At 42.0% G+C, this 26383-nt stretch overlaps 2 protein-coding genes across 7 annotated transcripts in view; one reads left to right on the top strand and one right to left on the bottom strand.

The window, feature by feature from the left end:
* Nucleotides 1-4704, top strand: part of LOC132906758 (alpha-actinin, sarcomeric) — a 14289-nt gene extending 9585 nt beyond the window's left edge. For all 5 annotated transcript variants that reach the window (XM_060959253.1, XM_060959252.1, XM_060959251.1 and 2 more), the window contains 5 exons: nt 28-304; nt 379-550; nt 622-1287; nt 1363-1659; nt 1733-4704. In XM_060959253.1, the coding sequence (XP_060815236.1) occupies nt 28-304; nt 379-550; nt 622-1287; nt 1363-1659; nt 1733-1891 (1571 nt within the window). In that variant the 3' untranslated portion in view covers nt 1892-4704. The remainder of the gene's footprint in view (nt 1-27; nt 305-378; nt 551-621; nt 1288-1362; nt 1660-1732) is intronic.
* On the bottom strand, nt 4424-26383 carry LOC132906749 (mucin-5AC). Of its 2 annotated transcripts, XM_060959214.1 has the most exons (18): nt 25971-26383; nt 20796-20856; nt 17156-17338; nt 16788-17047; nt 16458-16712; nt 16201-16386; nt 15867-16132; nt 15321-15787; nt 15133-15255; nt 14304-15051; nt 14039-14224; nt 13880-13969; nt 13699-13788; nt 13133-13616; nt 7794-9563; nt 6300-6483; nt 5893-6012; nt 4424-5202 (listed from the first exon to the last, which is right to left on the bottom strand). In XM_060959214.1, the coding sequence occupies exons 1-18, from the start codon at nt 25977-25979 to the stop codon at nt 4751-4753; spliced, it is 5934 nt and encodes a 1977-aa protein (XP_060815197.1). In that variant the 5' UTR covers nt 25980-26383; the 3' UTR covers nt 4424-4750. The 2 variants fall into 2 exon arrangements, with proteins under 2 accessions (XP_060815197.1, XP_060815198.1); XM_060959215.1 differs by lacking the exon at nt 7794-9563 and having other exon boundaries at nt 25971-26373.

The raw sequence follows: 26383 nt of genomic DNA, 5'->3' as shown, positions 1-26383 counted from the left end.
TACCAAGATCATTTGGTTCGATTATAGGTTTAGAGTTGGCAGAGAAGTCATTCGAAGAATGGCTCTTGTCGGAAATGATGCGTCTTGAGCGTTTGGAACATTTGGCTCAGAAATTTAAACATAAAGCCGATGCTCATGAAGAATGGACCACTGGAAAGGAAGAGATGCTCACATCACAACATTTCCGACAGTGCAAACTCAATGAACTTAAAGCTTTGAAGAAAAAGCACGAAGCTTTCGAATCTGATCTTGCGGCACATCAGGATCGCGTGGAACAGATAGCTGCCATTGCTCAAGAGCTCAAGTAATTTTTCGAAATACTTGCACCAAATTATTTTGAAGATATGTTCATAATAACATTGGTACTTTCTTTTTTAGTACCTTGGAGTATCACGATAGTGCGTCCGTTAATGCTAGATGTCAACGAATTTGCGACCAATGGGATCGCTTGGGTACTCTTACCCAACGTAGACGTCAGGCGTTAGATGAGGCCGAACGTATTCTTGAAAAGATCGACGTCCTACATTTGGAATTCGCTAAACGAGCTGCTGTAAGTTTATATTATTATGTATGTGATAAAAAATTTTTTCCGCAATGTAATGATTATGACATCATTTTTAGCCGTTCAATAATTGGTTGGATGGAACCAGGGAAGATCTGGTTGATATGTTTATCGTTCATACGATGGAGGAAATCCAAGGTTTAATGGATGCTCATGCTGCGTTTAAAGCAACTCTTGGAGAAGCTGATAAGGAATACAATGCTATTGTGGGATTAGTGCGTGAAGTTGAATCAATAGTCAAACAGTTCCAAATTCCGGGAGGTCTTGAAAATCCGTACACTACTCTCACTGCTTTGGATCTTACGAAGAAATGGAGCGATGTCAGACAACTTGTACCTCAGCGTGACGGTACACTGCAAGCGGAACTTCGCAAACAACAGAACAATGAATTACTTCGACGACAGTTTGCTGAGAAAGCTAATGCCGTTGGTCCGTGGATAGAACGTCAACTAGACGCAGTTACAGCTATTGGCCTTGGTCTTCAGGGTACTTTGGAAGATCAATTACATCGTCTGAAAGAATATGAACAAGCGGTTTATCAATACAAAGCTCATCTTGAAGAACTGGAGAAGATTCACCAAGCTGTCCAAGAAGGCATGATATTTGAGAACCGATACACTCAATATACGATGGAAACTTTACGAGTTGGATGGGAGCAATTACTTACCTCAATAAATCGTAACATTAATGAAGTCGAAAACCAAATTCTTACTAGAGATTCGAAGGTAACGTTCTTTTTCTTTTAAATTATTTCCTCATCTTTCTTCCAACGACTAAAATAAATTTAATGTGTATTGCAGGGCATTACGCAAGAACAACTTAACGAATTTCGTAGTAGTTTCAATCATTTTGACAAGAACCGTACAGGTAGATTGGCTCCTGATGAATTCAAATCCTGTCTTGTTTCTCTGGGTTATTCCATTGGAAAGGATAGGCAAGGCGACATCGATTTCCAGCGTATTCTGGCTATTGTCGATCCAAATAATTCTGGTTACGTACATTTCGATGCGTTCCTAGACTTTATGACTCGCGAATCTACAGATACAGACACAGCCGAGCAAGTAATCGATAGTTTCCGTATACTTGCTGGAGACAAGGTTTGCATATTTTTATCTAAATGATCACAATTTTATTTCGAAATATTAATTAATTATTATTTGTATCGTTTAGCCATACATTTTGGCCGATGAACTGAGGAGAGAATTGCCACCTGATCAAGCTGAATACTGTGTTCAACGAATGCCTCCATACAAAGGACCGAATGCAATCCCCGGAGCATTGGATTATCGTTCATTCTCTACTGCTCTATACGGTGAATCAGATTTGTAAGGATACATATCAAAAATCATGAAAACTTTTTGGACGATTTCCATTTTAAAAAGCAGATGAAATGTTATTTGAAACGTATGTCGCAAGGTTTGGTACTCTAACGCATCTTTATAAATTGAGAATCTCAACGCGATCAAAGAATCATTGACTAGCCCCATGAAATGTAGTATAATATTCGGAGCGTTTGGGATGAAAAGGCTCTAATACGTTTATACGTGTCACGAGTGTTAGCAATTTTTTATTCGTGATATTTTTTTAACGTAAAGGAACCTGAGAGCTATACCGATAAATTTTGATACACTGATATTTACTAAGATGTCTATTCTCTATCGTTAAAACGAGATGAAATTGACGTATAGCGCTCGATGAAGGTGGTCCGTACTTAAATAAGTCTGTACAGTGACAATAAATATACACAATTTAGATACCTTGACGTTAAAAGAGTAGCACAATCGAATACAACAGATTCTTCTAGAACGTTTGCTTCTTGCCTATGTCTACGGTGAGTCCTATAATTAGTAAGTTAATGTTTCAATTGTATATAAACATGTCCGAGAAGTCACACGAGTACCAATAATAGAGAGGATAATAAGCATTTCCTTTCCGTAAACGTTCCAGAAAAGGAGAGGATAATATAGTTCCATAAATGATTAATATGCTAAAATGGAAAACGTGATTAAACGGTTTATTACGTACAATTTTCGCGTGCATCGATATTGCAGTCGTACATATTGTTCAAAAAATTCCATTTTATTGGAAGTATTTGTATATTTTTGGAAAAGCTGTTTAAATCATATCATACAAAAGGTAGCTTAATTTCTCCTTGGAAAGAAAGGTTTGATTTCTCTAAAAGAGATGATTGTTTCAGTTGAAAAACTAGATACGAGTATCTTACAGTTCCTATTCATATATAATCCAACAGGAGATGATGGGATTTTCTTTATTTTTTTATAAAATAAAGCTTCGTAAAGAAACAGATACTCAGATTCAAACGTAAGGCGCAAATCGATGTTCGTAAAATATGCGGAAATTCATAATGTGTGTATAAATTAAGAATATTAACGATATAAACGAATATTTGGAAATTCGTACATACGTACGAAACGACTTTCTCGCTAAGAATCCAGAAAATACTACGCTCGAAATCGAACACAACGTTCATATTTTTTTATAATAAGCGGCATAACGAATTCTTAACGAAAGAGGGTGGGGGGGGCCGCTTTTACATTTCGTAAATCGTATATTAAATAATAATGCGAAACGATGCTAAAGAAAGCAAATTATTTATTTATTTGAATTAAACGATTATTTATTATTGTTCCGATAATTAATTATGGTAGTAAAACAAAGCCACTTTTTCAAAGTATTTATTTTTATAAATATTTGACAGAAGTGATAAATGAAAGGCCACTGTAATATAAGACCCATTATGTAAAATTTTCAAATAGCAACCGCCATTCTTTGTGTCATGTTTATTAGATCACAATTTGTATTCAGCAGTCTAAATATCATTTTATCGAATCATTGTTATTTAAAGTCATGGAAGACGCTCGTGTGTGAAATGCAATTACTTATTCGAAAGGAGAAAAAAGTACTGTGACGTTTTTTGCTTTGAACTAGTGCTTCTTTAATATGTATCTTAACGCGTTTTACGAGTTCACTTTAATTCCTCTTATATTTATTTTTGTTAAAAAATAAAATTATTATTGGGCTTTTTATAGAAATGAACAACATAAAAAGAACTGGGGAGATCTACTGAACAGTATATACTGAGGCATATATATATATATATATATATAAATACACAGACACACATGCACACGCGCACGCACACGCATACATACACAGAAGGTTGAGATTATGAACATTCATTTTGATATCGAAACATAATGAATCTGTAACAAGTACATATGTGTTCAATGTATGTATAGCCGAAAGAAATAGCTTTGAAAATCAAATTTTTTGATGCGTTCATATCGTATTGTGTATACGTATACATTCTCATTAATAATCACATATATGTATAATTATAATTCTTATAATTTTAAATCATTTAATGTAACTTTTACAGTCTTAATTCGATCTAAACATCAGTTGGACAATCGTATCGTATTGCATATTACACTTGTCAACTATTCTACCTATTTTTGTTTTATCAGTTCCATCTTCCTCAGCTAATTTAATAACAAAAAGCATTGTAAAATCAAACTATGAGAAAATAAAAAATGGTCTTTAAAGAGAGAAAGAGAGAGAGAGAGAGAGAAAGAGAGTTTGTGTGTGTGTGAGAGAGAGAGAGAGAGAGAGGACCGTTCAAGTTTTGTATCGAAAATAAAGCGACAAGATTGGGTAGTTATTTTTAACGTATCCTAATATGCGTCATATCAAGTGGGCGATATAACAAAGGCTATTTAAATAAAAATTTCTAACAGTGTGGTTAAAAATGAATGCTTTTATTCCAAACGTAAAACTTATTATATATGTAATTCCGATTCAACTTTTTTGATCGAGTGCAAAGAGTCTTACAAGTACATGTATTTTACAAAGATACACTTTATTAAGTTTCTCGGTACTACATGTACTAACGCTTAAGTTATTTCATCGATACGCCATGCAATAAAGTAAACTAGATCTATGTATATACAATAACTATAATATTTACAGACAAATTTTTAACTATAATATCACCACGCTTCATTTCCGTTAGATATGGCTACATGCGTTTGTAAAAATTCAGCCGAATCTTTCTTGTTCGTTGTATAATGAATTGGTCATGATTTAGTTTAAATATGAATTAAAAATTACTTTATGTCTGATCTATGCGACTTTTAAGACATCGTTCAATTAATGATTTAGGAGAAATTATTCTTTGCAGCCAAGTCCGGCTGACCAATTGCAAATACCACCGACCGGATCAAAGGATAGTTTATCGGGACAAGTGTACTCAGCTCCGATTACCTGACCGTTCACCATTCTGGCGCAAGTAATAAATTTTTTGCAAGAATAGGGATGTGGGAAATTGCCTTGATCCAGACATCGGAAGGTTCCTTTGCTGGTGAGGAAGAGTTTTCCGTTGAAAGTAGATTTTCCAACCACCGATTCCTCCTCGTCCTCGTAATAATCGTAGTCGATAACAGGCGGTCGCCTAGGTCTTGTCGTTACATTTTGTAGAGTTTTATCCTTCGTCTTTGACTTTTGTCGATCTCTGAGACTCGGGGTGAATCTGAGGGTAGCCCTGCTTGTTGTCGCGTCCGTTCTAGGTGCAACCGTAGTGCTTATTTTGCGCCTCAGACCGTTCCTTAACGGTGGTCGACCTGATTGTGTAACTCGATTAGTTATTCGATCTCCGAAAACAAAAGAGACTAGAAGAATCCCGTTAGCACCCATGGAAGAACATAAAAGATGCATCAGCACGCATATGATTTATCCAGCGTGAAGAACGAGATGTGCCTGCACACGTAAGGATACAGGCAAAAAGGGAAAGAGTATCAATGTGCGTAAAAGTTATAATTGCATTAGTATTCATATTGGGCGTTGATACAGACGGTGATGGAAAAGGTGAAGAACATGATTGCAATTATAATAGAGTAGAAATGTATGGAAAGGACAAAAATATTAGCAAAACAGGTGAACGATTATGAAGTCGACGAGGTAGAGTTCTCGAAAGATGTTGATTAGCTTCCATTAGACCCCCAACAATGAAGTACATCTTCAATAAGAATAAAATGTGATTAGTTCTTGATGGTAACCTCGGCTCCTTAAAGGTTTTATAGTGTTTGAGTATCAGAATAGAAGAAGTACACGAATTAGAAGTAAGTAAATGGAAAAGTATCGTCCTCATCGATTGGTTCGAAGAGTATGAGAAAATATAAGTCGAAAATTGCGGTGCAATGAGAAATTATGTCCCAAGTGATCCATGAACGAGAGTGAAATATGCGACCTAATATTTTAGTTTATATAAATTAAAAAATCTGATGGTGGAGGATTTAACAAGTTGAGTGTACCCGTAGCTGATGTTTGTGGAGACGGTGGATCTGCCAAAGTCACCGCGAATTCTTGTGCTCTACTACTTTGATCGATATCTTTTTCAGATTTCGGTGTTTCTGTTCTTTCATCCACGGCATCTAAAACACAATATAGAAACGTGTCTGTAAATTATTTCCACAATTATTTAATAATATATTCTTCGAAAAATTTGTATTTTATTCGATTAAAGCAGATTTGAATTTCAAACATGTCGCGCACATAACCGTTTACGCAAACGCACACGTTTCCAATGGTACGACACTTGGTCGACGCGGCGTTGTGCTTCGCAATAATTGGCGGGACGCGGCGCGATCATGTTACAGAGTTTCGAGTTGTACAGTATCATGGTTATGTGTAGATTTTATATTGTCGTATCATCACTTACCGAGTTTTTCGTTAACAAGAGTTTGAGACTTTCCGTCGTTCGAATGAGTTCTTCGATGATTCGCGAATGTGTTGGAAGTTTTGCTTTGCAATGTCGCCAAATTGAATGTAGTGGGTTTCCTCAACCTGGTTGATGGCAAATTTCCTGGTGTACGAGATGTTACCGTACTCTTCGAGGAATTCACCTGTTCGTAGAGCATACGCAGATTGTATTTCGTCTCTGTTCGTTGGAACGGTAAGTAAAATTTTCTCATCGATCAATCAAAAAATATTAGTCGACGGTCAATTGGTATAAGTTATCAACAAGAAGTTGATGTTATGAAGTATTTAATACGTCGAGAACGAGTTCGTGAACGATTTTTTTTATAACCGATTAATAAAATGTGATTAGTGAAACATTACCTCGATAGGAGATAACATAACAGAAACGCAAGATGCTTGGAATTTTATGGCGCGAATAATACAAATTCAAAATATGTCGTATTAATTGCTCGTAGATAGCGTGTTGTAACGAATCTCAGTGAGGTATCAAGAGCCCTAGAACCCTTCACCTAAACGTTTGTAATCTTTGCGCTTCAGTTTAACATCGTAAGACTTATACCGATTGACATGTTGGCCATTTTATTTTGAATAATCGTATTCAGGGCTAGAAAGCACTGAAACGATACATGAGAGAAGAGGAGCTAAGAATAATTAGAGAATAAGCACGCGAGACAACAATGGCACTTCATTCTTGTGTTAAATTGCTGAATTTCGTAGCTAAGCATTAACCCTTTGCACTGTTGACATTTTACTGCCATTTCACAAGCATCGATGAACAAAGGTTATAGAGAAAGTTTCATAATCGTCGAGTTCGCGGTAAATATACATATATGTAAAAGGAGCAAAGCACAAAGGGTTAAAATACATCGTAAGATGAAACAAAATAAGCGTAACGCAGGCGCCCTAAAATATGCGACACACGTCTCGTAAAAGAAAAAATAGTGTTAATTGATTTGAGGGTAGAGTAAAATCAGTGGTAGGTGAAGATTATGGCGAAGATGGCAGAAAAGATGCTCGATGAATTTCTTCCGTAGATAGTGATCCCTTCTGAAACACTTTTCCTCCTGCTGTTATACGATTTTTTTCGTTAATCGTTGTCACAGAAGAATCGGATCAACTCCTTTCTTTCGTTATGGCGTGAAATGAATGCCGCGATCGATCTGCGCTTTGTCGTATGCTTTTAAAGTCATCGACGAGTAGCTTTGTTCTTTTTTCGTCCGGATGTCTGGATAAACTACAAGGAGGCCTGATCGGTTTTGTCGTTTTTATTTACGGTTCGTGAATGTTGCGTATCCCACTTTGTTTAGTTAGATGTAAAGAGAGAGAAAGGGAGGGAGAGGGACAGCGAGCGATAGCGTCTGAGTTAGAATTACATATTGTAATGAAATTGTTATACTTCTTTTTTTATGTCATCGCAAGTCGCAAGTGTAGGAAATTTAAAGTCTAGACTGACCTCAGACTCGGATCGACCGATATTTTCCTCGATCCGAAGACGTTCTTCTTTGGAGATTGCTTCTTTTCCGGTAAGATTTGCCTTTGGCACAACCTTCTTTTCCACGCTTGTCTCTTCCTTGTTCGCGTTTTCTCCATTATTTCGATTTTCTACAGAATTACCCGCTTTCCTTCTTTTCGTGGAGCCAGTTATCGCTTCGATTTGCTCGGATTCCTCCTTAGCTGATTTCTTCGTTACTTTCTGTTTATCATCGTCGTTGACCGTGCTATTAGTTGTACGAGTGGTTGTATTAGAGGCAGACGAGTCGTTCACAGCCGTACCAGTAACAACAGGTCTGCGGTGTCGCCCTCTGTAACTAATAACTCTACGACGAGGATGTTGCGTTCTCCTTGTTTCTTTTATCGAATCCTTTTCATCTTCGTTCGGTGGGCTTACATAACGATGATCCTGCCTACGGTCTTGAGATTTACGTCCAAACTCGTGATTACGATTAAATTCGATCCTTTGTCGGCGGCGATTAAATTTATTCGTCGATCTTTCGGATTGAGTAGAAGGACGCGTCGTGGTTGACAACGATGAACTCAATTTCGATTCTTCGCCATCCTTCACCACGTTTCTTCTAGCTTCGCCAGTTTGTTGAATGATACTGACCTTTTCGTCTGTCGAATAATTCTCTTGCAAATTTGCAGCATGCGTTCCATTATCTATATGCAATCCTGCTTCTGTTACGGGTTCTAAGATGTTTGTTTTAGTCGTGAAATTAGATTGTACTTCGGTTACAGAGGTTGAAGTGGAGTCAGTATTTTTAATAGACAGGGTAGCGTCGTCATTAGTCAAGGATTCACTGGTTGTAGAAACAATAGACTCGGGTTCATTAGAGGATAGAGAAGTAAATGTAACAGGTGAATCGGTCGGAGAAATTACAGGTATAGAAATCGAAGGTGCTGCATTTGTTTCCAAACTTGGTATCTCTGTAAAGAGATCTATATCTTTTTCTGTTTGCGCTCGATTCGTCGATGGAGCTGTACTTTCGTCTCTGTCTTTAACTTCGTTACCCTTTGTGGAAAAATCGGGTTTTAAAGTTGTAATAACTTGGGTCGATGATTTGGAATTTTCTTCGCTATCATTATGGTTAAAATCGGTAACAATCGTTCTACCTGCATTGGGTTGTTCGATTTCGTTAGCGATCTTGGAAGAAACATTTTCTTTGTTTTCTATCGACAATGTTGTCCACTCGGTGGTTGATTCGTCGTTCTTTACTTGTTCTGGTACCGGATGTTCCGTTTCGCTTCTAGTAACATAAAAACCACGGGGGACTTGGCTTTGCAATAAATCAACTAAAGGAATACCACGCATGGTGGTAGGTTTTAGGGTGACAGTTGTTGATGAATCCTGTCGATCGATCCTCTTCTTGTTATTCAACGAAATATCGTCTTCGTCGATCGCCATATTATCCTCAACGTAATACGTGTCTATACTATCCACGGATAAATCTAAATCATTTTGTATCGCGTAACCTGTCTCTTCCTTTTGATCATGCTTATTCGGCGTTAAAGTTGTTGGTTCTGCATTGAAAATTATATCATTCCGAACAGTTGTTCCCTCGAGAATGCGGTTCGTGTTTTTTTCATGCGATAAGATCTCTTCGCCCTTCGTTCTAAGAGGAAACAAGCTCAAGAATATAGGTGACGGACTGCTGGCGTATTCGTTCGTTTGATAACCAATTAGTTCCTTGAGGGTTGGTAGTCTATTGACTTCCGAGCTGGCGACCTGAAAATCAGAAGAGGGTAGCACGCTTAATGACGATTTTCCGAAACCTTTCTCTTCGATCTCTCTCTTTTCAGCATTCTCGGGGCAATCTCTTTTTGTCTTAAACGAGAAGAGAGAGAAGGTAAAGAAAGTGGACGATCCTCTGCGCTGATATCGGTGATTCTATGCTGATTTTCTGGTTGTCAGCTATAGAGGTTTGACGATCATCGATTCGATTATCCTGGCAGCTTTGTTCCGGTATTCAAGATCGGGGAAACGAGTTGACAGTGATTCGACGAAGGACGGAAGAGGAGAGAACTTTCACCTATTTTTTGACTCGTAGATCGTTAGATATCTTGTGAATTTTTGATGATAAATGATAAGGATAATCGTGTCTATATATATATATATATACATTATCGATGAACGATTCGAGAAGACGCGTTTTATTACTTGATAGAGTCTCTACTGCCGATCAAATTGTTGAACACCGATTCGATTTCGATCGTGGACGATTCATGAGATTCCGTGGTGAATCGTGCCTGATAAAGAAATTCACCCTCTATGGGCAACGTGGATCTTTCGACTTGGCCCTGGCGAATCTCATTCACCGATTCGTCCTCGTTCCCTTCCGATTCATCCAGAGAATCCGTAGATCTTTCCAGCGTACCGGAGATCGGGGAGACTGTAGTAGCAGGATGTTCCAATCGAGCGGTCGTAGTCTGAAGGGGAATCTTCGTGGTCGACGTTAACGAAGAGTATTTCGTTTTTATCAGAATCTTTTGTCTTTCCGTGGTGGCCGATTCCTCGACGGATGTGACCAACCGCGTCACCAGCGGTTGCGAAGAAGGTGTAGTCACGTAATCTCCATCTACGAAGTTCTGAACCTCCGCTCGTTCTTCGTTCAAACTCGTCCAAGTAGTTGAATCTGCCTCTTCGTTTTGATTGCGCGGTGTCGTTCGTAGAGATTGTTGCCTTCTATAAGCATCCGCCACGTAATCGAATTTCTTCGCTGGAATCAGAGTCTCCGTGACCGGTGGTTCTGTGCTGGAAACTGGACGTCTCGCGTAGAAACGCGTTCTCACCTGCGTCGAAGAGTCGAAGCTGGGCGATTGCGTAGCATCTGCAAACGATTCTTCGTTCTCTTCTCCCCGATTCCTCGTTATCTCTCGATATTTGTAACGCGTTCTCGGTTGACGAAAGTTCTGATATCTAGATTTGTGATTGTTCAATTCTCCGGATTCTTCTGGTAACGAATCAAGAGAATAAAGACCCTCCACACTCGCCGTTTTCTTCAGCGATTCTGGGACTCTATAACGGGGGCGAATCTCTGGTGAGCGATTACTAAAGGATACCGATTGATGGGTTTCTTCGTTTTCTGAGGATTCGTCGACGTTTGCGGAGCTTTTATCGAGTGTCGTTTCGCTTTGTAGAGTTACCGGAAACGGTGAACGTCTTTCACTGGTCGATGGAGTAGTGTAGCGATTCCAGAATTCTTCCGATTCCCTTGCGGCGGATGGAGTAATAGGGTAGAAGGTTTCATCGTAGGCTCGATTGATTCTTGGAGTAGCATTTTCGACATCGCGTTGCGCTTCCAACTGCAATCCCTTCTCGTCGCCGAATTTATTCTCATCTATGAAATCTTCTTCGATAAATCCCATTGTTCTCGCGGTTGTAGAGGAGACCGGTCTACGACGAACGAACAGGCTCTTTCTACGTTTCGACAGACCCACTTCGTTTCTCTCGCTAGTTAAAGGCACGTGGGACGAAGTTTCTATGTTTGGATACCCATTGTTGGTGACATTTTCCGAAGAAGAAGAAGAAGCAACTGGCCGCCTGCGTACAAATTTCTTTCTCACGTATCTGGAGTCTAAATAGTACGTTCTATTGTATGTCTCTAACCTACGGTTGGATTGGAAAGCCACGGAAGGTGTAGTGAGCTGCGAAATAGTGGTTGGCAGAGCGTCGAGTTCGTTTCTCGATGGTAACGTTTCATCCGAAATATCATTCGCGTCGGTGAAATTAATTAAGAAATTCGATGACGTGGTTGATTCCGTTGCACCGGTTTCCACCGTCCATTCTTCCTTGCTTGTCGTGGAATCGACCGCAATGGCGGTAACATTATCGATTATCGTCGAGGCCATCGTAACGACATCGGGTTCGGAGAAACCAGTGTCACTGATCGCAGTTTCTGCGGTCGACGTTTCCAAAGTGACTCCTGTGAAACCATCGGTTATATCCAAGTCGATCGTTTCTGCCGTCACAGTTTCGGTCGTTGACAAACCGAAATTTTCCGTCGAAACGTCCAACGTTTCAGCAACGATCGTACTCGTCGGATCTTCTCTGGGAGTCGTAGATCGAAATCTAAGTAAAATTTGATCCTTTTCCGTGGAAGAAGCAGCATCTACCGCGGATACCGTGCTTTGAACCGGCCGAACACGCTTGATCACTTTCCTCCTACGGGGAATTAATTTATTTTCTTCTTGTTCTGCTTGCGATGCAGCTGTCGTGCTCGATGTAACGGGTCGTCTTCTCAGCAGAACTTTTCTGCGCCTCGGAGCAGCAAGGTTTATATTCTCTTCGTTAATCGTTTCGGTATTGTTCGTAGGAAGGACGATGATTACGTTTGGATCAAAATCTTGCAGTTCGATAGCGCTATCGGTCGTTGTAAGGACTTGATCGGGCCCTTCGCTAGGATCGACTCGATCGTCCGTCTCCGTCTTCACTTCGTTCTCTATCGTCAATTCCGTGGTACGAACAGCTTCGACGGTGTTCGTCTCGGTATCTAAACCAGTAATCGTAGTTTCTTGCGCTTTCGGTGATATCGTCGTTGGAGATGAAACTTTATCGGTCTCGTCTATAGAATTCACGATCGGTCGTTCGGTCGTAGTTACAATTACGGGTATGGTGGTGTCGTTCAAAGAACGATCGACGATCGAATCGGTTGTTGTAGTAGATGTAGAAGAGTAGACGAAATCTGGCGCGGCTTCGCTTGTTTTTTCTTCCGTCTCCTTTTTGAATTCACCGATTTCTACGTTGTTTCTTTTCCTCGTATATCTGGTTCTAGCGTACACGTCTCTGTTCAATGCAGTCGGCTTTTTGAATACCTTGATGTTGGTGATTCTATCATTATCTATCTCGTCCTTAACCGTGTTTTTCGATCTCGAAGATAAGCTCCTTCTGGGATAACCTTGGGCGATCCTAACGATAGGACTGTCCTCGAGTTCGTTAGCTTTGGTGGATTCGGTGGTGGTTTTAGCAATTGGCCGGCGGAACCGCGTTCTCGAAGCATCTGTGGCAATGGCCGTGCTAACAGGAGATTCCGTAGTTCGAATGCGTTCTCTAACCACGGAGTTGGACGAATCTTCGTTTCTAACTCTGAAGGTCGGCGGCGTGTATCTACTCACTCCTCTGTTTTTCGACCTTCCACGAGTGTGCGCTGTCTCTTTGACAACGCCGCCGCGAGAAGATTCGATTTGCTCGTTCTCGGTGGTCGGCTCGTTTCGACCGGCGTTCTCCTGCCTCGGTCTTAATCGATCTCGTCCTACCAAAAAGGACGAGCGCGTTTGGTTTCGCGACGATATACTCACCTTGGACCTCGTCTGATCGTTGGACGGTGGCAACGGAGTGGTGGTAGGCTCGGTCGTAGGTCTATTTCTTCGGTTAAAGCTAAAAGGCCTTGGCTGAGATACCGATGCGGCGTTGATCCTTGTATTTGGAACCGACAACGTAGATAAGTTCGCTGGTGCCGTAGTTAGGAGGATTTCCGTAGCCGAATCCTCGACGAGTTTCACAGATTCGGTGGTAGTCGAGCTAGTCTCTGGGGTCGTTGTCGGAATCGGTTTTTCCGCTTCCGAGTCGACGAGGATATCGTTCGGTGTCGAAGATACGCCAGTCGAAGGTAAAATGTTGATCACTGGACTCGTCGCGGTAGTGGTATCCACCTTTTGATCGATTTCGGTCGCTTCGCTCGAGATCGATTCCGTGATTGGTTCTTGGCTAGTGGATGCCACTTGCGAAACAACCTCCGTAGGATGTGAAGTTGTGCTTCTGAATCTTTGAACGCTAACATACCTAAAGAATATTTAAATAATTAGATAATTAGATAGTCGCTCGAAGTTTACTAAATGGCAGAGATTGTTTTAGATATAGAAACCTGGATTTAGTTGTCTGTGGATTTTCTTCGTTTGCGGATGAACGAGATTCCTGATCTCTGGTATTTTCGGAAGAACTCGTCTCGGTATTTCTATAATCGAAAAAAGCAAATTATTCGCTTTCCGAAATTGTATTCTTTTTACTTCTGGCAAACAGCGATTTTGACTTAAACGCAAACTTACTTGGGAATCACGCTGGGACGTCGGCGTCGGCTGGGAATAGGCGCCTCTTCTTCCGTGTTCTTATTTTTCTCCTCAACATCGTTCTCGTATCTGAGGGATTTCCATTGCAACGTTTACAAGAACAACATCGTCCTCCTGCGTTTATTCTCTTTCACTTACCTCGAGGTGGAAGGTCGAGTGCGTCTGATGTTGATATAATTAGGCGTCGCTCTCTGCGTCGAGCTAGCTAAGAAAGGGTTGCTAATAGTCTGTTCCTCGGATGAAGCTACATCCGTGTTATCTTCATCGAGATCTTCTTCTTCGTCGAGTTGCTCGTCTTCGACCGGCGGTTCCTTCGTAGACGGCCTGTATCAAAGGAACGAAACGAACGGAAACGTTATAGTTACGCAACGAATGAAACATCAGAACGTGCGATATCACGTACTTTGGTCTCTCGATGGTCACGTATTGCGGTTTTTGCGAGCGCCTCAAACTCTTCACTTCCGGAACCTCGTCCAGTCCCTCGAACTGCGCACTTCCTGGCCCATTCGCGTTATTTGTATTCGTAGAAGTGCGTTGCCTATTTGTAACTTTACCAGCTTGTCGATTCAGTACACGTTCGTACAAAGTGCGACTTATCGTAGCAGGAGTAGCGTTTACGCTGCCAGAATTCGCACCGTTGTCAGCATTCTTGTCTTGAAGTAGCAGCTGCTTTTCTAGTTGCTCTATACCACCTGCTTTCTTGATCAGCATTATTAGCTCTTTGATAACCCTAGGATCCTCTTCGTCCTCGATATCGGTAATCTCAGGCTCATTCTTCCCAACCTTCGAGGTGGTCGAAGGCGCTTCTGTCGTACTCGTAGTCGTAGTCGTACTAGGCTTGTTTCTGGTAATCGTTTTATACAAAAGCGCTTTCGGAGTGGTAGTCGTTTTAGGCTCTTCTTCCTCTTCCTCTTCTTCATCCTCCTCTTCGACTTCGTCGTCGTCCTCGTCGTAGTACTCGTACTCTTCCTCCGTGTCTGGTTTTTCGGGGGATGGTCGACGCGTAGTGCTATAGAGATAAGTGGTACGGCTGGTGGCAGCGGTTATCGGCGCTCTGGTCGTCGACGCGGACGACTGAGACGTTTTCGATTTAGGACATACAACGTTGCGCGGGTAATCGCAGGAATCGGCTGCCTTGTTAAACACCAAACCTGCGCGATCGAAGGAGAATCATTTTTAGAACGAGTAGGCGACCTCTGAAATGGATTTTGAGATAATTGCAATTGAATTACCAGAAGGACACGTAAACTGATGCGCTACTACGCCAAGACCTCCTGGACCGCTCTCCAAACACCAGAAATATTTCTTGCAATCTCGGGGATGCGGGAAGAATCCTTCGTCTTCGCACTTGAAATCTATCGAAAACGAAAAGTTAATATTTCTGCTGTGTGGCGTTTGCGAAATATCGCAGCTAAGTTACCTGTCCCGGGATCGGGTGTCGTTGGCGGTTCCGGAGTAGTCAGTTTATTGCTCAACGATCTTTCGTTCGAGTTGCTGTTGGTTTCTTCTTTGCGGCGAGCTTGCTTTCTACGATTCCCATTGGAACTCGATCGATCTTTCGACGATCTCCTTTTATTCTTGTTGCTCGGTCTTTCGTTTTTGTTCGCAGTCTTAACCGCGTTTCCTCTCTCGGAGCTATCCTCTTCGTCGGAGGATGGATCGTACGATCGTCTGTCGACTCGTTGATCCTCCTCTTCCTCTTCGCTTGGTTTAGAACGCGAAAACGTCCGATACTTTGGTCTCGAGGAGGACGCTCGGATCTTCGGGGCAGGCGCTGCAGTCGTGGTGCTTCGTCTACCACCTTTTCTTCTTACGGTATTGCTCTGAACACCTTGGGCTCTGGGTTTCTTACGATTGTCCGCTGTCTTTGACTTCTGAACGGTATTCCTGAAGTTTCGAAGGAAACGTCACTATCGGTGTCGTTGAAACTGTGAAAAGCAGCGGTTCGTCGACTCGGAATACTTACGAGCTGTCTGTCAAGAGCATCTCTTTAGCCGCTTCGATCAGAGGATACGGACGATCGTGACATTTGCCCCGGAAATCGTCGTTGTCGATCGTCCAAAACATAATTCCCCCCAAGTTCTTCTCGTTCGCGTATTTGGCTTTTAACTTGACTATATCTTCGTCGTCGTAACCTACCCATTGGTCTCCCTTGTACGCGTAAGGACCCATAGCTTTCGCATTCGGCTGAACCACCTGCCACTCGTCCGATTGCGCTAAGCTCTCGCAAATCTGTGGAAGCGGCATCGTATTATTTGATCTTAAAATTAGTATCGCGATGATAAAGGGCAAAAGCTAACTTCGTAGTAAGCGAGGTAGCCTTTCTCGCGGGTCGCGTCGCCTTCGACTCCTGGACCATCGGCCGGTGAACCTAGGTCAGTAGCATCCTCGTTGAAAAGCGTGTAGGATCGGCCGTACGTTGGAATTCCTAGGATTATCTTGCCCGGAGAGGCACCCTTTTTCAGCAGATAGTTCACAGTGTAATCCTGGAAACGTTATCGCCAGCGTTAGCGTTTACAAGATTCCACACACCGATCCACACTGCGAAACATCTTACGATCGTTAACTCGGTGTCGTAATTGTATTCGTTGTCCTCTTCCAGAGGATACAGAGGAGAGTGATGATCGACGGCTGGTTCGTAAGACGAATGGTAGTCGTACGATAAAAGATTGATGAAATCCAAGTATTCGTTTAATCTAGGAATATCGTAGCCTTTGTCGATGTACTCGATACCAGCTGGCATCGCCAACGTGAGTAAAAGTCTCGGTCTTCCGGTCTTTGAAGACTCCCTCTCAAACTCCTCTCTCAGTTCCTTTGTAATCAAATACGAATGGTTTCGGCAGTTAACAATTAGCTAGATCGGTGAGATATTTATTTGTTACTTTACCTGCACCAAGCTGGCATAGTTGTCTTTATCCCGAGGCTTTCCACCGTCCCTAAAAGCTGGATATTCCCAGTCGAGATCGAGACCGTCAAAGTGATTCTTTCGAAGGAACTTTATGGCGTTCTTGACGAATTCTCGTCTTCTATCAGGGTCGGCAACCATCGGAGAAAACCTACTGGAACCTTCGTTCCAACCTCCGATAGCCAATAGGGTTTTCAAGTTCTTGTTGTATGTTTTTAAGCCAGTGAACTTGGCGTATCCACCTTTAAAAGTTGCGCAAGGTTAATCGATGCAATTTTTTTCGTGTCCAGACGAATCTGGTTTCTCGTCCTCTCTCTCTCTCTTTTTCTCCCTCTCTTTGTTCGTCATACCTTTCTCGATGTCTTGGTATTTGTCGAAAGGCTTCAAGGCATTGTCCTTGGTGAAACCACCGAAAGCGTAGATTAGATGGGTGCATAAATACGGATTGATGTTTTGCGGTGAGAACTTGGCAGTGCCTGGTCGATAGATCGACCAGTTTGTATAATAGCATACGATCTTGCGTTCGGCGTTACCTACGTTAGACCGAGTATTCCTTTGTTAATTTCATTTCGTACAGGCGCTTTAGCTAGCGTAACTCTTTCATAGAAAGACAAGCACGAGTGGTCGACAGAGAAACTTTGCGGAGAAATTGAAACGCGATTGAACTTTCATTTGTCGAGCGAGAAACAGATCCGCGAATCGCATACGCCACGAATTTTCATGCTTGTAATCTCGCGTTAACTCAAACGAATTGCCTTTCTGACGCGAATCTGTATAATAAAATCTGTCGTGCTTGCTACTTTTATCGCTATTTACCCGTTTAACGAGGAGAAAATTACCGACGTCGGATAACAGTGCCAGTTTGTCGATAATCGCAAATTGTTCGTTAATGCTTATGCACAAGTACTTACATTATGCCGGAAATATGTCAAAACCGGTCATCAGTGATCGCACGTCGTGTTCGTAATTTAGGATTACACGTATATACTCGTAGATAGTTAGTGAGAAACACAGCGACTGGTACGTCGCGATTTCTCTTTTATTTTCACACGTTTCCTTCATTGATAACCCGATTTGCAGTCGCCTTGACGAACCGTTGTCGGTACTCGCTTTCGATCGGGAATTATCCTCGATGCTTTCACTGATCGCGCACGAATCGAGGCCGTCCAGAAAGAATGTAAAAATCGAGACCAGAATCAAGATCGTACCTGACCCTGACCACCCACGTGGCATAGAGACTCGTCAACTCGGTCAATGATTTTGTTCCATCGATCACTGATAACACACTGTTCAACTGCATTTCAGTCGCTACCGGTCTTCCATTATCACCAGGAGTTTTCTAACATGAAATTCTATACACCGAATTGGAAAGTTTGTTTTCGTTTTCGATTTTCACTAACAATATACTAGTAATACGTAAGTTTCCACGATCGTTTTCCTCGATTCGCACGCTTCGCGCAAAGCGGAATTGTGCTTGCATTCGTGTTTGTGTCACGACTGACAGGATAATGATAATCGAGCAGCGAATAGGAACTAGACCCGGGGCAAAGATCGACAGCGATACAGAAAGCGTCCGAGATTCTGTTTCATTCCTGCACGCTGGCGATAGTTTCGCGTTATATGAACGTTACAGCGACGGTAATGGAGTTAAGCGCGGCGCATAATACCGGAGATAATATCGGTAAGAGGCTCGAGACACGCGGTGTTACCCGCAAATCTGGAATTCCTACCGCAACTGTATCAAACACGCTGTCTACCTGCTACCGAGGCCGCTAAAACGCTCTGTTTCTTATTTCTGATCCCGATTATCGATGCTTGAACGAGCATTGTCGCCTAAGTACGACGTCCTACGATCCAAGAAAAATTAGTTAGTGGTCGTTAGATCTACAGGATACGTGTCCGGTATACTTAATGATCCGAAGCAGTTGATCTCGTCGTTAGAAACTACGTTACGTTCTATAGCTGTGCGAAGTAGGATTGGCAATCTCGCGACGCGAGAAATTTTGCGAGTGTTCTTTCTTCCATTGGAATATAGTACATCTTCATTTGTCGCAACGAGATTTTCGTTAATGCCCGATTAAGTGAACGTTTACCGATTGAATTCATTTATACGAACACGAGCTTCTATTACTTGAACGAAAAATAATAGCAAGAAAATTGATGAGCTGCTATTATATGAATTCTAATTGTGTAAACTGTTTGTCTACCGACAAGATCAGATAAATGGAGTTTTACCGTAATACGCGATATACGTACGCGATAGATCGCGATCGTATCTTTATCGAAATGATCCGTCGCGTCGACTGTAAGCTTTTTCCTACAAAACGATTATCGTATCTGTTAAGGTTATTTGATGTATGTTTTTTTTTTTTTTTTTTATTTTGATTATTTTACAATTTGTCCTTATGGACATTTGGTAAAGTGTTATATCTTATTGGTGAAGAAAAAAAATAAAATAAAATAAAAATAAATATAGCATGTGGGTGGCTACCCCCAGCGGGGTGCCAGCTTCGTTTTTTCTAAGTTATATCTTTTATGATTTGATGTATGTGGAATCAAAGAAACGCGTGGGTAAATCGTAAGGTATTGTAAGTATATATACATTGCGAATATTAAAGTACAAAGTGTGGAATACAATGTAAGCTGGTCCAGATCCGCACGCTAGTGTCACACACTTAAGAGGACCATCCGCTCAGTAACCAGATAGACCGAACACCCCGCATACCACGTCTGTTGAAACAATAATTAAAAGGGCCCCCTCCAAAGAGACTAGACTCTCGGTAGAAGGACCTTCCTAAACTAGCGCTAAGTCAGTCCGTTGTGGCATCTCGAGTCAGTCTAACATTCCGAACCACGCTGTTGTAACCGTCACTCTGTCAGATTTCTACGATAAATCTCATTGTCGCATACGAAGTTCTATTTTCTTCACCCTATTCGTGAAAGAATCATTTCGTTCGAACCGCGACGCGAGGAGATCACCGGCGATCCGTTAATTTCGCGATCTTTTGTGTCTCCGACGTGACACTAGCAATGTTACCCTGAGACTAAAAGAACCCCGAAGCCAACGCTTATGGTCTGTCATCGACGCATTCCTTTGTCTATGCGCTGTCGATGGCCTCAGCGCTTGAGAAAACCGAAGACCAGATGTAGAGTTTTCTTAGAAGTTTTTTTTTTTATTTTATTTTGGTTTTTTTACAATTTGTCCTTATGGACATTTGGTAAAGTGTTATGTCTTATTGGTGAAAAAAAAAATAAAATAAAATAAAAGTAAATATAGCATGTGGGTGACTACCCCCAGCGGGGTGCCAGCTTCGTTTTTTCTAAGTTATATCTTTTATGAGGTCTATTGGGTGATTTCTTAGAAGTGGCGATCACTTCAACAGTATCGATTACGAAACACGGGGTAGAAATTTGGCGAGAACGACCGCATTAAATATCCCGACGGTCTTATGCTTACAATGTTCATACTTTGGAAGTTTATTGCCCCTTTCCCTATACATATCGACTACACCTCGAATGAGGCCCCGTTTTTGCTTCGATCGTTTTCTCCGAGAAGGTGCATACGTTTCACTGGTCGAGATCTGGCGAGTTCAGTGAAACTGTACCCGCGTGCGTGCACCGATCCCCACGTGCTGCACCGGTTATGCTAGAGAAATTACAGGAGAGAGATCAGAGACTCGGTCACAAAGTAAATGGGCTATTCGTCGTTCCAACCTTGTCGACGGGATTTTCTATTTTGACAGGAACAAGCGCAAGTTTTATTCTTACTGTATCATAGTCTTTCAGCCATTCGATCGCGACGATAATTATCGTTACTAATTAATCAGTCTTATAGGATAAACTCGCAGTGTCGATTCGCGGGCTGTTTCTCAACTTGCGGAAAATTATAAGTCAAGCTGGAATTTAGCTATCGCACGTCTCGCCTTCCACCATCGACTCGGAGACACGAAACTACTTGTCCAAGTACAAGTTCCGTTCGGATATACTCACCGTTGTGAATCGTCGCGAGCAGAATGCTTAAGCAAAGTAGCAGCGACACTGTTCGGTTCTCCTGTAACGGAAAAGCGATGCGGCGCATTAATAATTTGTTATTCGATGTGTCTACGGAGCACGAATAATTAACTGTATCTGCGTGTAAATGGCTTCGTGGTCAGTTAGCGTGAATGACGCGTGCTACGGTGAAACTGACCGCGTACTTACCTATCTTCATCTACGCCTAGAGTAAACACGATGCGTACGTGCAAGAATCAGTCTTTTTTCGTTTAATAATAATAGTATAATTATTAACATTCTTTACACATAAGCGAGAATGAGCAGCGTCTGAAATTTTGACGGAACTTGGCAGCCGCGAGCAATTTTCATATTTTTCTACGCGAAATCACGGACGAAATTAGCATCTTGCGCAAGTTTATCATAAGAAGGCTCTTAATATGATACTAAAAATCGTGACGCGATAATAGCATGGCTCGTCGAAATTAACGAAATAAGTAGATGTACTTATCGACAGAATAAGTAGACACGCTATTCGATGTAGCCCGCGGCTACAGTGTGTTAATCATCGTAGCGTTAAAGACTCGCTATAAACTTTCATCCGATCTATCTCTATGATCGATCTCCGTTTCGAATTGTGGTATTAGAGGTAGATCCGGCGATTTGTGCGCTCTATATTAAAAACTCCCACGTCGACTAAGATACTAAGGATAACGTTTTAACGGTGGAAAGAGAAGCGATCGATCGATGAACGGTGGTCGTTATGGGGTCGCGTTGGCGAGCAGCGCACCTGCCAACATACAGCGGAGATTCCGATTATATCGAAGACCTCGAGGATAAATCGACGTATCCGGCAAATAGAACAGGACCGTGACACCCAACGAGCCACTCCTCGTTACGTAACGAGTGCGTAAAGAGAAAGCAAGAAGAAAGAACATCGTTCCGCGACGACTTTCTCGTACGTTTCGGCCAGCGAGCGCGTTACGTTAACGTTACGTCGTAACGTCATTCCTGACGATAGAACAATAATTAGCACGGCCGGCAGAAGAAGCTGAGAAGGCTCGAAACGACCGTCGTTGATCGCGCATTCCACAACTACGATCGACAGGGGTGCGCCCGATTTTTCTGCTTCTTCGTTTCAACGGAGTAACGCCAAGTGATATCGTTTTTCGAGACAAGCAGATCGTTTACAAGCACCGTAAAGAGAAGGAGAATAAAGAGAAGAAATTTTGATTTCTCGTTGGAAGGTTTAAAAATCGGAACATCGCGTGGCAAAGAGAAAACGGTCGCGATTGAATAAATTGTATGTATAGCCGCACGCTGACATGGACGTGGGTGAGTCGAAAATTCCCCGCGGACCTATCTAAATGTCAAATAACTTTCTACGAGAACGGCAGACTCGTAGCTCTACAAGCGCGCTTCAACCGGGAAATTGTTCTGGCTAGCGACTGCAAACGATACGGTGTGCAACGCGTGAAAACCACCTGCTCCACTGACGAGTTCCATTCGGGAAGTTTCATAACCGGAACGGAAATATTCACGAGGATTTCGGTGATTCCGATCGTCACGGAAGCTCCGACTGCTATCAGTTATCGCTGTGCAAACTTTGAAAATGTAGATATTTCAACTGGTTGTTTAGAAGTGAAAGCGTAATTACATTTGAACGTTATTCGTTGAATTCCAAGATTCTGTTCGTACCTATCCAAAGATTTAGCAAAGAGATTGCAGGTGCCGTCCGGTGATTTCAATGGCCGCAATAGCCGTAAAGACCTGAATTCGAACTTCATAGATGATTCGCAAGTTTTGATTGTTTTTACCAGGAAATGTCAATCGTAGGTACTTTCGATTCCTCGTGCGAAAAGAAAGACTATTACTCGATGTGAAAGCAGCGGGTAGTAGGAATTATCGATACAGGAAAGACAGGAACGCGTTACTTGGACCAAAAGTTACATCGATTCGGCCACCGATCGATACCCTGTAATATGTGGCAATTATCGAGGTTCAGGTTACGCAACCGTTCCAATCGGAACCGATAATTTGGATGGAACTGGCGACGAATCGTCAAACGAGCAACTTATTTACATTCGATCCGTACGACCGCCACTGGACACGCTTCGAGTTCCTGTGACATTTGAACGGCTCGTTGACGTCCAGACGATTTCGATGACTTCACCCTTCGCTTTAATTCCGTTACTCGTTGTCGATGACTCAACACCGAGACCTTTCCAGAGAATCAATCGATACGTGTATTATGTAGAACGAGTCGCGTCAGTTTAGATTTAGAACCGGGATTCTCGTGCGTTGCTCTACGAGTAAAAGTAGAAGGTTAAATACTTCTCGAAATATTTCGTCCGACAGATGGGGAATTCCATCTTCTGAGTTTAGGAAAACAGGCACGTTGAGAAAATAAGTGTCAACGACGTTCGTATCGAGCGAAACAAAGGTCGAAAGCCAAACACGCTCGCGAGGATCTTTCGATATTCCAGGCACGCAGGGACGAAAGAACGAAATGAGAGATAGTTAATTTTATCGTAACCTTGAAGATCCAGAATCTAGTACCGGTAGCTGTAAACAAGTTGCAAAGGTTACCGGACGATTCGTGTGACATTGTAACGAGGGCTACCATGTTCAATGGCATAATTAATTTCATTATTTTAAATCCTGTATTCCATATCGTTTCTCGTATCGTGATGAAATTTTCGTTCGGTTACGGCTCCGATATCCTTCTGTTTCTGAGATTTCCAATTATCGCCGCAATCGCGAATCGCACGGAGAAGCAACGATCGTTTGGTAAGATTCGATTATGAGTAATCTTGAGAAAGAACGTTAACCGTGGATTCGCTTAACGTCGATCAATTGGTAATTGAAGATCGGGATCAGCTATAATGGAAATTGCATCGAGTTGCATCCGTTTCTAAACTGCAGACTACTTGTTGGGTTTTGAAAATCCAAGTTAAAATCGATTAGCCTTAAACGAAAGAGTAATTTATTGTTTCACATCCCTATGGAACATGTAGTCGAAAGTAAAGCCGAGTCTAGTCGATCTGTCTCTGGCGGATAAATCTAGCGTGGTTTGGTCACTTTTACTTTCCACGGAATTCGCTTCGAGGCATCGGACTCTCGCTCTGTTTACTAGGAAACTAATAGTACGACCGTACCCTTAATTAAATCTTCTTTATCGTTGTTAATTACCAGAGGGAATCCTGACGATTCGCAACATAATGGAGCCCGGTGGTCATCGTTCTTTGCTTTATTCGTTTACGTTTTTCCTTTCGTTTCACTATTTTCAGTTCCGTATTCGGTCCGGCGATTCCTGGCTTCGTTCTTTTTCTGTATTTTACAATCGCAAGAAATCGACCGTAAAACATGGAAAATTATGCGAGATCCGTGGAATCCGGTTAGAGTCGTTAGGAGAGATCGAAAATGCAAATCGGAACAAGATCGTAAAATCGAATGCCCGATTTAACGTGAAATGTGTCCATGCCTTTTTTAATTTCTTTATCGATGAAAAAAGCTTACTTTCTGCCGTAAAGAGGCAGGTCATAATCGACGACTAAAAGGAAAAGAAAGATCGCTGAACGAGTCTTTGAAAGGTCAGCAGATGGCCTTCCTTGCACGCTCCAAGTACTTTTTTCGTTCTTTTCTTCTCTTCTCTCGCTTTTAGTCTTCGTCCACTGTCTGCTTTCTCCGTTCGTTCGTCCGTAAGCGAACGAAACATTCCTTTGCCTACATTTTTTCCAAGGACGTTATAAGCTACTTCAAATAAGAAAAGTTCGTCTAAGCTCTATTAGCTATCGTTCTATGATTTCTCCACGATACGAAAGCGATAACGTTTAATTAAACGGAATAGATTATACATTTTACATTTGGTTGCGTCAACCGATTGCACAATTATTTCCGATTGATTCCGTCTATGGTTTAGTTAATGGTTCTTGAAAAATGCCTGCAGCATTTCGAATTTCACGTTGTGTAAACGTTACAGAAATCTTAGATCGGCCCTATTCGCAATGGATCACTCTTCCAAGGACGCGCGTAACCGTTTCTTCATCTCGATGCTTGGACATGCTACGTTTATTTTCTGCCATAGGTGAGAAAGTAGCACGATTCTGATGAAAAGAAGCTATCTAAGTACTTACGCATGTATGTAAAATGATATTTTCGGAGCAAGTAGATAGGATGATAGGAGGTTGGTTTGGGTAAAGCGGGTAAAGAGAACTGTTACGACCTCGACTGTTTTGCAATCTCGAATTGCTACATGCATTCGCTCCTTCTTTGCTTGTCGCGGCGGCTTAAAGTGAAGTGTGCAGTTGAAGGCAGTGGTATGGCTCGAATAACCGGTAGATTTCCTCTCCCTCCTCTACCGGCAGGAAGCCGACGATCGTTCTCAAGTATTTGATATGCATGTAGATCTCGCCCTCGAACAATCCGGTCAGCCCAGCCCCAACTTTGAAAACGCGCGGCGTCGCTCTATGAGGATTTCGTCCGATGATGCTACGATTGCCCCAGGATTCTACCTTCTACTCTGTCTCGTCTTTCTTTCAACGGTCTAGGCTGTTTTCTTCCTCGGAGAAACTAACGTTTAGCACCAGTCATAATTTACTGAATAAAGTATGGAGAAAGTGATATCGATCAACGACCTAAAGAAGTTTTGCGGTGCCGCAAGTTTATTTTTGATGCGCCGAGTTCCGACGTCCAAGTCATATTTCTTGATTATCGATTTATCTGCTTGTAAGAGAACACCCTACGTTGCCTATTAACTTGAAACAGCGAACCGTCGAAACGTGGATGAGAATCGGGTCAACCTAGACCGAAAAGCCATAGGAAGATGAACGTCGAACCACTCACACGGTATTTTTTTACGTCATGATTATCATTCATTCTCGGAACGAGAAAGTTCCTTAGTGCTACCGTTACTCGTGGAACTTTTACCTAAATTTTTCGAGCGGCTTTTCAAAGAGACCTGTCTTTCCTCGTATAAAGTTTTAATGAACTCTTTACCAAAGGAAAAGATCGACAAAGGTGTTAATAATAACACCTTTGAAGTGCTTAAGACGACTAGAGAATCTTTACAGGATCTTGCGTCTGTGTGCCAATCCTTGTACTTAATTCGACGTTAAGTAAGTAAGTCGCGTTTTTGTAAAAATTAACAAAATTAGCTGGAGTATCTGATCTTACCCAATCCATTTTCGTTGGTTGATTATCGATCCCCGGTTGTCGATTGTCTTCGTTGGAAACTCTTCAGGTCGAGCACATCGCGCACTATGCTTGCATAGACTCGACTTCTCGATTCCCCGTGCACACGTTTCCGGTGCACTCGCGACCTTGTACCTGTACGACGACACCGAAGGACACTGAAAGAATCGCGTGCACCGTTCTCCAGGGCAAGGAGTATGAGACTAAGTGTCGAGCAGAAGGTGGAGAAGGCACTGTTACTTTCATGGGTCGTTTCCACCTCTACCGCGAGACTCCCCAAGCCTCTCGAACCATTCCTGCCACTCCTAACAGAGGTGAAAGGAAAACATTTCTTCCCTTCCACCTTCTCCCGAATCCTCTGCGAGTTCGCTTCTTTTAATACTGATATATCAGAA

This window comes from Bombus pascuorum, chromosome 5, assembly GCF_905332965.1.
Source record: "Bombus pascuorum chromosome 5, iyBomPasc1.1, whole genome shotgun sequence".
Lineage (NCBI taxonomy): Eukaryota > Metazoa > Arthropoda > Insecta > Hymenoptera > Apidae > Bombus > Bombus pascuorum.
Note: the sequence above shows the minus strand (reverse complement) of the source record. Positions and strands in the feature narration are given on the sequence as shown.